The sequence below is a fragment of the Pholis gunnellus genome (genome assembly GCF_910591455.1).
Source record: "Pholis gunnellus genome assembly, chromosome: 8".
NCBI classification, from domain to species: domain Eukaryota; kingdom Metazoa; phylum Chordata; class Actinopteri; order Perciformes; family Pholidae; genus Pholis; species Pholis gunnellus.
Window position 1 is genome coordinate 5,721,624 of NC_136534.1, and position 13,798 is coordinate 5,735,421.

Consider the following 13,798-nt stretch of genomic DNA (forward strand, 5'->3'; position numbering starts at 1 on the left):
AGTCTGTGGCCTAAGATTAAAGGATCATCTATGATATGGTAATAATAATTTTTAAAAAAAGATTGGCTGATTTACAGCATGCTTATGTCTGAAGGAGCTGTACACGATGATCAGGACATAGCAACAAAAAAACACACTTTCACCACTGAGGTTCATCTCACTCTGACTTTTAGCTTTATCCCACTGAAGTATACATGTACAGTAAGATCACATCCAGTGTTGAGTCTTTATAATTGTGCCGTAGGAGCTGGAAGCAGCCAGAGAGAGAGAGAGAGAGAGAGAGAGAGAGAGAGAGAGAGAGAGAGAGCGAGAGAAAGAGAGAGAGAGAGATTCAGATCTCCTTGATTGTTCGTTCAGAGGGCCGGTACTCCTCCCTTCCTTTCGGCGAGGACAAGTAGAAGGACTGGGTCTTGCGTTTTAGGCGAGCTCTCTTGGTGGCCAGCGACAGGCTGTGCTTGCTGGAGGCGATGATGTCACAGATGAACTTCTTGCAGTCCACGCACACCTCCATGGTGGCCCAGTCCTCCGTCAGCTCCGAGGGAAGCTCCAGCTCTTCGTGGGACTTCAGAGAGCCGTGCTTCGAAAACCTGCACGGAACAGGACGACAAGCTCTGCATGAACAGGATCACTACCGTTTGTGTTTTTACAGTTTGGTCGACTTTGAGTAATTGTTCAAACTATCCAGGGTGTGTGGTCGTGGACACATTTTGTAAAGGGTCACTTCACCCTAATTACAAAAAACGACTTTTTATTTGATCAACTGATGGTATTTACTGCAAGTATTCCAGCTGATTTTATTTGATTTAATTTACTTTTTTTTTTTTTTCTTTGAATGCTAAACACGTGTGTTTATGAAAGATGCCAAGTCAATAAATGATTGATATCGTCAGTTGATATTGTTTGCATTCCTTGTTGAAAACAGGAAGGTTTGAGTATTTTTAACATAACAAGTTTTTGGAGAGAAACGCTGCTGTTGAATTTACCAATCTTAGAGAAAGATATCTCAAAACCGGAACAAATAAAACAAAAATAATCTGCATGGTTTGATACCACTGGGATTGAGAAAATACTTTTTGGGGCAATGAACACAAGCATGTAAATGTGTGCCATATACAGAAATGCGCAAATACCAAATCTCCAGAAACAAACAATAGGGACATGCAATCCAATTCAGATGAAATGGTGCCGATATCAAAACCCAAACAACAGCAATGTGTGGAGGAGAAGTGGAACCCTGTAAGGGATGTCAGTCTTATTCCTTCAGTAAGTCAGAACCTCCATCCAATTTGGTCTACATTAAAATATCAACTGTGCTTTGCTTTATTTATCTACTGAGCTTAATGGTGTGTTAGTAGTGCAGTATTACAGTTTCACAGGGCCACAACTTTTGCCACTTAGCAGTGGTGATTGTTGTCTGTTGTTGTCTGTTGCCTGTCAAGCCCAATGTAGTTTATAACTGTATACGTCAATGGGACATTCCCCCAAATTCAAAAACACATGTTTCCTCTTCCTTGTTGTGCTAGTTATCAATCTAGATTATTTGAGTGTGACTTGCCGAGTTTGCCGGTCCCTTTAAACACCAATAGCCTGGTAAAAAAAAGCTTTTTATGTCATTTTTCCTTTATCTCCAATCAGTTGATAAAATAAATAAAAATTCGATGTATCTTCTACTAGCTCTGATCGTAGTACTTTTCAGCCACTAGATGTCACAGTGACAGTGCACCATACTCTAAAAATACAGACTGGATATATCAGCAGCAGCTATATATGATTGAATGCCTCTTTGTCTTGTGTTTTATTATATTCTGCATTTTGTGATTATGAGTATTTGTGTTTTTAGCTTTGCTACAATGTTGAGTCTTTGCATGTGTAATATATTTTACTCATTTACAGTTTGTGTTTTGGTCTCAGGGGCCACTGTACCAGTATCATGCAGACTCTTCACAAGATAATTCGTTTTACATTAGGACACAACAGTCTGAAGAATTGTGTTCATAGCTCTTACTTGGACATGGTCTTGTGAATGCCGTGGCGCTGCGGGCTACTGGAGGATTTCTCAGATTTGGCAGCAGCAGCAGCAGCAGCAGCAGCAGCGGCTGCTCCAGAGGCTTTTCCAGCTCTTTTAGATGCCTCTGTTGTTTCTACTTTCACAGTGGGGGGCGCCGTGGCCCCGCCCACTGATGAAGGCCCCGGCTCTCCAGCCACAGACAGCCCTTGTCCTATGGCAGCCATGGCGCTGACCCTCTCCCTGGGGAGAGTGTTGGTGGAGCCGATGGAGTAGATGGGCAAGCTGGAGTAAGGTTTGGATGGCAGCCGCATCTGATGGAGAGGGAAGACATGAATGTTAGCAAGAAAAAGATAAATGATGATGATACTGAGAAAGAACACTGATGAAAATGATAGGTGTACATTTTTCATAAAACTTCACATCCTCAACATCCTGCAATCATGTTTTAACTGATCTAACAGTTTCACAGCTAGTTTGGGCAAAGGTTCACCTTTAACAGTACGTGATCTTATTTTGAAACTTATTTGTACTCATTTGACTGGAATCACATTGTTATCGTAAGGTAACAGGAGAGCTCTCTAAAGTAAATGTAATGGCACCAGCTGACCGATCAGAACAAATGAAGGTACAGGGTTTCATGTTGTACCGGCAGCTGATTGGCTGATTGATTTATCCGCTTTGACTCACCTTTTTGCAGCACTGCGCACACACTGGCCTGAAAGGGAGAAAAGAGAGAGCAAACGTAGGAAGTGATGAATGAAACCAGTCACGCTTCCTCCTGAATAGTTTTCATTTTAAATTACAAAAGATAATATTTTAAGGTGTTTTACTTTTTGCAAAACTGGCAGATGTAGGACCAGGTGAAAAAGGAAAACCTTTTGCTTCGACAACAGAAGCAAAGCTGCAATAAAAAAAACAGATGAAGACCGCGTCAGAGTTAAAAGAAATCAATGCAATTGTCACCAAATTTAACCCAATGTAATTAATAGATAGATATGTGTGCTACAACATTCATTAAGGGTGTTACAACTGCATCTACTCATTGTCTTTTTCTGTACATGACACAGGCAGCTCGCGGCGTACACAAAGAAGAAGCTACCTTTCCCTTCTTCATAGCGGTGTAGATGTCTTTGTACTGCTGGAACTTCTCCAGCTCGGCCTTAACCAGCACCTGTCTGATGTGCATCACCTCCTCCACCGTCAGAGACAGACACTCCACAGGGAAACCGAACTCCTCCTGCAACGACACACACACAAACAGTGGGTCAAACACTCAGTGTTTATCATTCGGCGCACAAACAGCCGTCCCCTCTGCACCTGTCAGAGCAGCCTGCGTGGGTCCGGACTGCTTAAAGTGTTCTCATTGTTCGCTGAAGAAGAAGAAAAAAGAGAGGGCTCATGATGCGTAAACAGCCGGAGGGATGGGAGGACATGATTGCAGCAGAGTTCCTCGCAATGCTTGTCTCAAAGCAGCATTCCCACGGAGACTGTACAGAAATCTGTCTGCGTTTGTTCTAGAATATAAATTCCAAACACTTGAACACACAATGTTCATTTGTACCTGGAGGATCAGCCGGGGTTGTGTACTCTTGAGTCTATCGCTGTGAAGATTTCGTTGTTGCTTTGAACGTTGAAACGCTTCTGTATTTTCATATGCAGCAACAAAATATTTAGTTTATTGAAGGAAGCCGAGGCATCTACAGACCCATCAGGGTGTGTGAGAGTTGATTTGTATTTTTGTTTGGACTGTAAACAATTTCAGACGGAATTTCAGGATCACAAACTGATGAGCAACATGATGGAGGTGGTTCGAAGAGTCGTGCAGGGCTTCTGGTTGCCTCCTCCAAACACCTCGTTCAATTTAAAACGCCCTCCAAGCAGCTCAGGAAAACGGCTCTTGAGGTCTCCACTGCTCCCTCCGCCACGCTCCGTCACGTCGCCTTCTCCCGCTCCATTGGAGATGTCATGGTCCTGTCTGTCTGGCGAAAAGGTCGGACGGGGTTACGTTTAAGACGTCCTGGTGCAGAGGCTCAACTGCTTTGCAGGCAACGTGCTGGACACCATCAGTGATGTTGCAGCGGGAGAGATCTGTGTGCTGTTTCAGACTCAGACATGATTGTATCCAGTCAGCAGACGTGGCGGATGCTGCAGAGTCAACATATACTCAATAACAACTGGTCTGAAATGTCGGTTTAGCGCTGATTAAAAAAGACACACAATGTAACAGAAATGGTGTAAGTGAAATAAAGTTGTTGCTGTATTGGTCTGGCTCTGGTCATATTGATCATTATTCCGAACTGGTTTGGTTCATGTTGGGAACCAGAGGCACGGAGGGAGGAAGCATCAGACAGCTTAAAAAAGTTTCATCTTTAGAGATATGTGAAAAAAAGGATATTAAAAGGTGTAATTGTTTTTCATCTATACTGCCACAAATTAAGCAAAATATGGAGGTCAAAATAGACATTTTATTATAAATACATCCCACCAGCAGCAAACAAATGATATGTAGAGCAGATTTAGATGAATTTTAGCTTAAGCTACCTACTTGTGGTTGAGAGCTAAAATGTTATCAAAAGTAGTGAAATGAATGATTATTAAATAAATGTATCATAGTATAGTATACTATGATATATTTATCTATGTGACACCTCAGATAAAAAGCAGTTTGTCCTCGGCCTATAATGGCAGCGGCCTGCTCTACAGGTGAATGATCTCTACTAGTGAAGCAGGAAGCATTCGGAGCGGATGGGCAGCTACAGTTCTTATATCAGGACGGACTGAGGGAGACAAGGCAAACCTTGGCCGACTCTCGTCCTCTGATGTAAACAGCCCTGCACAGAGCAAACACCGCCTTCATCAACCCCAGCGCACATGCCTCGATAGGGTGGGAGCTCTGCAAAGGATGGAGAGCGGAGGGAGACGGGCGGAGGAGGGGGATCCGGGGACGAAATGAAGCTATCATCCCGACCTGAACCAAAGAGGGTTCCTGCAGATTGACGAAGTCACACCAGCAGACAATGTGAGCGGCATACAAAGGAGATGTGGTGATGCAAGAAAGAGAGGGAGGAAATCGAGGAAGACACATGTCACGCAAATCAAAGGATAAGAGAGATGACATTGACTGTTTCGTTAGTATCCTAATGCTTCTTGTCCTTTCGTCTCCCTTATTAAGTTACTGGACAGGATCTGTGGCCAGGCTACGCTGTCCTCAGAGAGCCCTTGGTAATCCGCTCTAATAGATCAAGATTGACATTGTCATTCATACTGTTCACAGGGCAAGTGCACAGCAGAACGCAGTGACATTGCATCCGGCTCACATGCAATGTGACATAAAATGCTAATAATGAGTTAATTATGTTAACATTCTGCACACAAACCGCGAATACTGTCACAGTGATTTGAATGCAGTCGATGTGGTTTTGTCAGATTACCACTCCCATTTTTACATTTGTTGTTTGTTAGTGAACTGCAACTGCTTATCGCGCCACTTCTTTTCAATATGTTTTGCGACCTAGTATTCCTTCATGGTGACTTTCATCTACTGAGTAGATACAATAAACTGTATGAAATATTGTCGTGGTCTCCGTGACGTCGCCTATGAGTTTCTGAAGAGCCGTTGTGAAGCTCAGAGTGATCTTGACAGTGACGACACAGCCTAAGTCTAAAAATGGGCAAAGAGGTGGATCTTCAGTGACGCTGAGGCGGGACAAAATGACGCTACTGAGGAGACAGCTAGCAGCTAGCAACTCGGTACGGCACCCACCTGTCACTCAGGGCCAAGCCCTCGATTATGCATAACTTCAAGCCTTAATATAATTTTAAAAGGTGAGCTATATACAAATTGACCCCTCTACAGTTGTCATGAACAGAGATATTAGCTTAATAGTGCAACATTGTTTTTTTGTAGGCTGTAAACATGTTAATTCCTGCTGTAAAATTGCATTTTAGGATAGTGGTGAACGTGGATTTGATGATGTCCACCTTGGCACCAGAGAGTGCTGCTTGCAGTAGTAAAGATGTCTGACTCACCAGAGACTTGGAGTTCTGTTTGGAGGGCGGCTGAAACAGTCGAACATTGGTCGGAGTCTCCTTCTCGATGGAGTGTCTCCTCTGGGGGGTCTGACGCCTCTCTGGCTGGGGTGTAGAAGAGATGGGCAGGAACATGGGGGGAGCTGGTGTTCATGGAGGAAAGAGAGGTAAAAGTGAGACATGGAGGCAGCTTAACTGGTAATATTACATTGGTTAATTCAAGGCTCAAGAACTTCTGATTATAAACAGCAAGAAAAAAAAGAGCAAGATCTCTGACTGGCGAGGCTGTAAGATTAAAACTCATTCATCACAGTCAGCGTATGGTTTAGCTGAGGAGGCGACTGAGCTGTGACAGGGATGTAGAAATCATTCCTGACTCACTTTTCTTCCCCAGAGCACACTCCGGGGACGTGTCATCCATCAAAGATGTAGCCACGCTGGAGCTGCTAGCAGATTTGTGCCCAAAAATCTCATCCTGAATGCGTGGAATACACAAACACTTCAACCGTTATTTGCTCTGCACATGCCAGATGAAATTGAAAAGAAAAATCAATCCCACACACACACAAACGCATACTGACGTCGGAGTCAGAGCTGACCAGCTCGGAGAGGCTGGGAGCCTTCAGGAGCCTCTTCCTCGGGGGCACAGACTGTGATCCGGAGGGTTCTCCCCTGATAGAGGCTGATCCATTGGCCAGAGACAGAGAGCTGGACGTCCTCCTGCCCATGTACGGACTAAAGTCATCTGCACAGAGCCACACACAAGAGAGAGTCATTCAGGCTGAAGGAGGAAAAGCACTTGAGCTGAATCTCAAAACAAAGTCCTCACATGATTCTTTGCATCCTGTGTTATTCTTTCAATCTGTTTTGACTGTTCTGCCCCCGAAAAAATGGGGAAACAGACGGTTTTCAAATCACAGTGTGTTTAATGGGCGGGTGAGTTGAAAAGATGCATTTAATCCTATACAGAGGACTGAGGTTTGAGATCTATCCCAAGGTTAAAGAGGTCCGGGAGGGCGAGTTAAGTTGGTCTGAGGGGAGGCAGAGGAGCAGGCCGGTGTTACACACAGAGCATGGATGATTCTTATTCTTATTATTCTCAGGGGGAGCTGAATCCTTCAAATCAAGCGCCACAAGGTCATTTCTGCACTGAGAGAGGAGTCCAAAGATAGAAAACAATAACCAACAATAACTACCTAAGAAGCTGCCTGACTCTTGAAAAAAACAAAAACTGAATAGAGGGTTTAACGGGAGGGATGGAGCGAGAGAAGAGGAGACGAGGCAATGCTGCAAAAGACAGATAAAGAGATGCAGCTTCTCCTGTTTGTGAGAAAAGCATCGACGGGAGCTCTGTCTCTGCTGCTGGACGAGAAGTAACTTTTCTACAAGCTAAGAGACTATCACCAGGCTTCAGACTTTACTTTACAACAAACAAACCAGCCATAATTGGCCATTAATGTACACTCCACCTGTGTCTTGGCAAGGCTTCAGTATTCAAATATGTAAATAGAGGATATATTAGTTTACAGCCAGGGAGGCAGACAGACGAGGCCATTAGGTTATGGGTAAAAAAAGGCCTTCCAAACCACAGCAGAGCTCATACTTTACCTAGTCCAGTACGGAACAAATCCTGTGGCATACTGCGAGTTTTGCCAAAACCTAAAAGGGGACACCTCCTTCATTAGGATAACTATAATAACTTTCCATTATTTGGTATGTCTGTGCTGTTTGGTCTCAATAATATATCTTGATAGATGCAGTCATTGCATTATTGTGTGGTTCAATGTGGCAAATTGACTTTTGTGGTGGACCCACCCTCCCCATCCCTGGTTCCCCTACCAAGGTAAACACTGTCAGCTCTGTCAGTACTGTTGTAGTTGTTTGCACTGTTAGCTGCAAGCCGCCGGCTCAGCTGTCGACATGTTGAGAGCCGTGGGGAGGCAATCACTGAGCTCACAACATCGAATTTAGCACCTTATAGTTAAACCATCTTTTTATTTTTTTAAAGGAGTAGTTCCAGATTTAGGGAGAGATCCTTAAATGCTTTCTTGGTGAAAATGATATGAGTTGATTGGTACCACTCTCACTATCTTTGCGTTAAGTATGAATCGACACCCAGGAGGCGATTAGCTTAGCTTAGCATGAAGACTGGTAACAGCTAACAGTTAACTCTCAAGTTAACTGAGTAACTTTTTGAATCTTATTTGTTTAATCTCTAATGTCAAAAAGAAAAGTAGAAAAAACAAGTTGTGGTTTTACATGGAGTTAAATATATTGTAACCATTTCTTGGCCGGGTGCAGTGACTTCCTGTTGTCTTACTGCGCCCCTGTTTACCAAGAAATAGTCCCTGAAAGGCTAGCTGTTTTCCCCTGACTTTATGCTAAACTAAGCTAACCACCTCCTGGTTTTAGTTTCATGTATACTGCTCAGACATGAGAGTGGTGTTGATCGTCCCATCTAACTCTCGCAAGCTAAGCGCATTTTCTAACATATCAAGCTATTACATAAATTGTTGATGGATAATAAACATCCCAGTCAGACACACCATCTCATATTTGCCACCACCAAACAACAAAAAGGACCCAGAAGTGCATGATACATTACCAAGAGTCGTGTTTATATCTTGTGAAATGGATTTCTCCTTGAAACTGTATTTTCTTGCTCCTGAAAAACCTTAATGTAGCATCTCCCCCATGAAATACAGAGCAAAGTTAGAATTAAACTGCTTCCTCTGTATGAGAATGATGCATTATCGAGGTACACACACACACACACACACACACACAGATTATCAGACAGCATGAATGAGTATGTGAGAGGTGATAAAGCCTGCGGTGTGATGAGAGATACTGGCTTCAGGAGGAGGGAAAGAGGAGCACAGCATTAATCTGATTTGCCTGCCTCAGCAGTATTTCCTTATCACCTCAATCAGAACTGTCTCATTAAGTTGGTCGTATTTAATGCGGCACACTTGCCACTACTGAGAGGCCGCTGTGCAGAGCATGAGGCTGCACCATGATTGAATTCTGCATAGTCACATAGTACATGTAAGACTCTGGTGTGTGGAGTTTCAGCTGTCCATTTTCGCTCCCTGATTTGATGGCCGGCTACACACTTCCACTCAAAGAGGCCATGTGTAATGTCTAGCCACAACGTTTTATTTTTCAAACTAAAATGATGGCCGGATTTTACACATTGCACCTTTAAGATTCACATCACAGCAGTATACTTGACAGATGATGTACTTAGCAAAGGTGAACCGTTGCCTGGGTGTTTGGAGATCAGCAGCAACAAGTAGGACCACTTTTCAGGAGTGATGTGCGTAATGCTGTCCCTTTGTATGACATTTCTATGATAGAGTAGGATTATTACACCAAAATGTTGTCCTCCAAAGAAAGACACTGGGGCAATGTCATTTCACAACCAGTCCTTCAGAAAAAAAGAAAAGCCAGATGTACTCAGCAGAAATAAAACTAATAAAAAGAAGAAGTAATGACATTGTACATAAAACTCAGCTGGATAATGCTACATTATTTAAACCGTCATTGGCCATTAATTCAGTGTGTAATCACATAACACTGAGAGCAGTAAAGCCTTTTAAATATCCCAAGCCGCCCGTGAGATGATGTGATCTGTTTCAATCAGCCAGCTGAGTTTAATCTCTCCCTTTAGGACAGCCTGATGATAATGGGAAGTTAGGATTCCCTCTAGCTATTTCATCCGACATATTAAAAGTATCACTCCACAGAAAACACATGGGTTGTTGCAGATCTAGTTGCAGCTTTGCCCCCGTTTTTCTTTATATTTTGCAAACCTTGAATCAAAGGTTGTTGGGTAACTGCGCAGTGAGCCGATCATATCTGGAGGGTTGGAGTGAACGTGATATTAGATATGATAAACTTCATCACACATCCTAAACACAAATGTGAGATGACATATATATTTTTAATCAACTGAGCATTTTTTATAAACTTGGATTTATTTATTTCCGACTGTTCAATTATATTATATTTCACTTTTTTCCAAGATGAAAGACTACATGCTAAAAATAGTCAAATTTGTAAATATAGAGCAGCTTATAAAATCAGGGGAAATACAAAGGACATTGCCTCAGTGTCTCTCAGTGGTTGCCCTGACTACAGCTCTGTCTGTTTGTACCGTGAATGACAATCCTGTGTGTCCACTCTGCCGGTCAAAGTGTCTCTCATCAGTTCGCTCTCCTCGGTGACCTCCTACCGACCACCGGCGTCCCACGTCACCATGTTTCACCTCCACAGACCACAGCCGACCACCACCAACCACTGAAGCATGACATGGAATGTGTGTGCGGTGTGCTGATAGAGTGTGTGTGATGTGTGTGTGCAGGCTGGGAGAGCAGATGAGCAGCCACAACAAGGAAAGAAACAGAAAGAGATATATATAAAAAAAATATTTAAAAAAGCCAAACAAGCAGCGAGGTAGACTTTACCTGACGCGTCAAAACTGAAAGACATGCTAAGTGGCCGAATTACTGCAACGAGAAACAGTCATGGCATCGGACAGTTATTGCTTGTGGTTAGGAGGTAAATCAAGGCAAGACTTACTGTACTACATTAAGGGATGTAATCTGCTTGTATTTGGCAGGACATGCAGGGGTATAGCACACTTGTTGTCTGGTTCTAGATCACTTAAGTGTTACCACTTTCATGATGGGAGATAATAGGATTTCAAATAAGCCAAAGCCAATGGTGAGAGATTACTGACATTCAGAAACAGCAGTGGTTTTGGCATCGTTAGGATTAAAAGAATTTAGCATTATTGTAAAAACTTCCACTATGTTGCAAACAGTCTAGTCAACAAAACAATAATAAAAGGCATTAGTTGCAACACAAATAGGAGAAGTTAGGCAGAATTAGCAACAACAGCAGAGAGCAGAGGCACAAATAATAGTGCAGTAAAGTGTGAAAGGAACTAAAACATGAAGCTGCTACACATGTCTCATCTGCAAGCACCAGCTCCATACTTCAGCTTAAAAACAATACATTTCAGAGCGAAGTATGTTTTCATCTGCGTGAGAGTGTGTGTGTGTGATTAACAACAAGAGCAGGGACAGAGAAGTGGCGAGTTTCCTTACCCAGCCTTCCCCTGCGGACCTCACCAGGAGACACTGGTCGGAGTTTCCTCTCCGCTTTGATTTCCTCCAAGATGCGTTCATGCAGCGTTGGAGGAAGCTGAGCCTGCGGCTTCAGCTTACGGGCTGACGCCTAGCACAGGTCGATGACGGGTAAAATAGAGACAGTGACACAGAGAGTCAGCGGAGCGGAGCGCAACAACTAACGGGGTTATAGCCAGAAGTCTTTATCATCACCACCTCCTCTTATCTACTGTGACTGACATCATCTCATTACCCAGAGTTCAGCGTCCTGCTGAAACAGCAGTGAGATTTATATCAACAGAGAGATGGTGAGCAATGCAGTGAAACGTGAATGAGAAGGCTAGCGTTACCTACGTCCATTTTAATGTCAATCCAAAAACCAGGTCTGAAACATTCCTCTTTTGTTTTTCTTTTTTGCTGGGGCAAATATAACAGTTTAAAGGAAAATTCTGGTTTATTTCAACATGCCGTATTTACTATAAATGTGGCAATAGTGGTTCTATTGGTCTTGCTAACTTTGCACTCCATTGCAGAGACAGGGTAGACGAGGACTTGCATAGATCCGGGTTTAAAACAGTCTAAAACCCAAATATGTTTCAGTGAAGATAATGTCAGACAGGATAAATCAGTAACATATTGCCTCACCCTTGATTATCAAAACTGTTTATGAATCATTTTCTTTAAAACAACTAATTGATAGAACTGAACTGTTTCTGCATTATTGTCAGCAATGCCAAATGGCTTATAGTCGCCATGTAACAGTATGGCAGGGATTAATCCAAAACAGCCTATGTCATGGCACTGTCTTCCATGATGTTTTGTTAACTATTAATGCATTATTTTAACAATTGATAGTTCTGGCCTTATAGCTATTCAAATCAGCATTTTCTGTCTCCAGTTTATCATTTCAGACTTTCAGACTATAATCTACGCTTCTTGTCAATCACTGGATAAAGTCCCCTCTTTGAGCCTCTAAAATCAGTTTGAATAACACAAGGGGACACTTTGGTTGAACTGGTCACAAATGATAAATGTATGATACAACTGAGAAGGAGTCACAAGCCTCAAAAGGTTGGAAACCACTGTTCTGGCTGGATGTTGCTTGATGCTCTCATTTGAAGACAGTTCACTGGTCTGTTGTAATCAACAAAGACTTTTACAGGCGGCACAAGGATGGGTTGTGATATTTAAGTCTTGAGCTGCACTCACAGGGTTGAGAGGTGGTCTGGACCTGATGAACTCCAGGATGACCTCATGAGCGCTCTTCTTTAACCTCGGTGGGATGTTTCCATTTATCTGGAACAACAGAACAGGATAATACAATATGGAAACGGTACCCACAGACAGACAGACAGCTAGTTCAGGTTTCCTGCTTGTTGCAGAAGGTTATTTATTAACTGGAGCGCATGACATGGACAATGTGAATAATCTGGTACCACGTTACACTCTGAGGTAGAGGTACAGAAAAAGTCAAATTACCAGTTGCAAGACTAAATCAAGGACCATAGAGCTATCAGCTAAGGCTGCAACTAATCATTATTTATAATAATTTTTGGTAATGATAATTTCATTATCAATTAGTCAATTATAATTATTATTTTGGGGGTTGATCGATAAATTGTTTAGTCTGTAGAGTGTAAAAAAAAGGAAAAAGTAAAAGATGAACATCACAACTTCCCAGAAACCAAGGTGACGTCTTTGAATATCTTGTTTTCTCAAACCAACATTCCAAAACCCACAAATGTGACAATTTTGTAAAATAGAGCAAAGCAGCAAAATATCGCCTTAATATCAAAACCATCTGAGATTAATTTTTATGTCAGTTCTATTAACAGCCTATGACATGGTACTATTTTTCATGATGTTTTGTTAACATGGCAGCCTTTTCTGTGGTGACATGTAGAAGTGCAGCAAGCAGGAGGAATGAGGCATCAATTTCTACTGACCATGACTTTGCGCAGTTTGTAGCGTTGGGACCTGATGTCGTCCATGAGCATCTCGTAGGGGGTGAGCTGGTACTCGATGGGCAGAGGGTTGTACTGACGGTCCTGCACCTTTTTCAGCTTCACTCCTTCACGTAGGCTCCTCATCACCTGAACCCAGAATCGAGCCTGACGGAGGAGGCAAAGGGCAGCATGGATAAGGGGAAGTCAAAAATACCACGACCCTTTGAATCAGGAGCAATAATTCTTGCAATAATTCTTGCTCAGGCCTCTCTAGTGAGTGAGAGTGAGTTTGGCTTTGGTCAAATGATCAGTTGAGGCTGGAGGTCAGAGGTCAGTTGAGTCTGTTTGCTTACCCAGTCATCGTTCTGTAGCTCATTCAGGTCTCTGCCGGGGTCCTCCGATGACCCTGCCTCCATCTTACGCAGGTTCTGGTGGAAAGAGAGAGAGAGAGAGAGAGAGAGAGAGAGAGACAGAGAGAGAGACAGAGTTTGAAGTACATGCGGACCAACAAAGTCAGACCTGTTTTTTTACCAATTTAGCCTGCCACTCAAATTTCTATTTGTCTAAGTGTCATTCAGTTTAAATTGAACACTTAAAGACAGCTAACATGAGCTTTTAATGTGTGATGTACCACCAGTACCCATCATCACATAAACTGTAGGAAAAACTGTTCATAGTTC

General features: G+C 42.7%; 1 protein-coding gene across 1 annotated transcript in view; it reads right to left on the reverse strand.

The window, feature by feature from the left end:
- Positions 1-331: 331 nt before the first annotated feature.
- LOC306700240 (protein spire homolog 1-like) overlaps positions 332-13,798 on the reverse strand; it is a gene marked incomplete at both ends in the record, with an annotated part of 40,366 nt that continues 26,899 nt past the window's right edge. Inside the window, 14 exons of the mRNA XM_079165196.1 lie at positions 332-587; positions 2,006-2,319; positions 2,696-2,723; positions 2,839-2,909; positions 3,108-3,245; positions 4,806-4,994; positions 5,990-6,180; positions 6,419-6,512; positions 6,619-6,782; positions 7,646-7,696; positions 11,152-11,281; positions 12,382-12,468; positions 13,119-13,283; positions 13,472-13,546. Of these exons, the coding sequence (XP_079021322.1) occupies positions 332-587; positions 2,006-2,319; positions 2,696-2,723; positions 2,839-2,909; positions 3,108-3,245; positions 4,806-4,994; positions 5,990-6,180; positions 6,419-6,512; positions 6,619-6,782; positions 7,646-7,696; positions 11,152-11,281; positions 12,382-12,468; positions 13,119-13,283; positions 13,472-13,546 (1,953 nt within the window). The remainder of the gene's footprint in view (positions 588-2,005; positions 2,320-2,695; positions 2,724-2,838; positions 2,910-3,107; positions 3,246-4,805; positions 4,995-5,989; positions 6,181-6,418; positions 6,513-6,618; positions 6,783-7,645; positions 7,697-11,151; positions 11,282-12,381; positions 12,469-13,118; positions 13,284-13,471; positions 13,547-13,798) is intronic.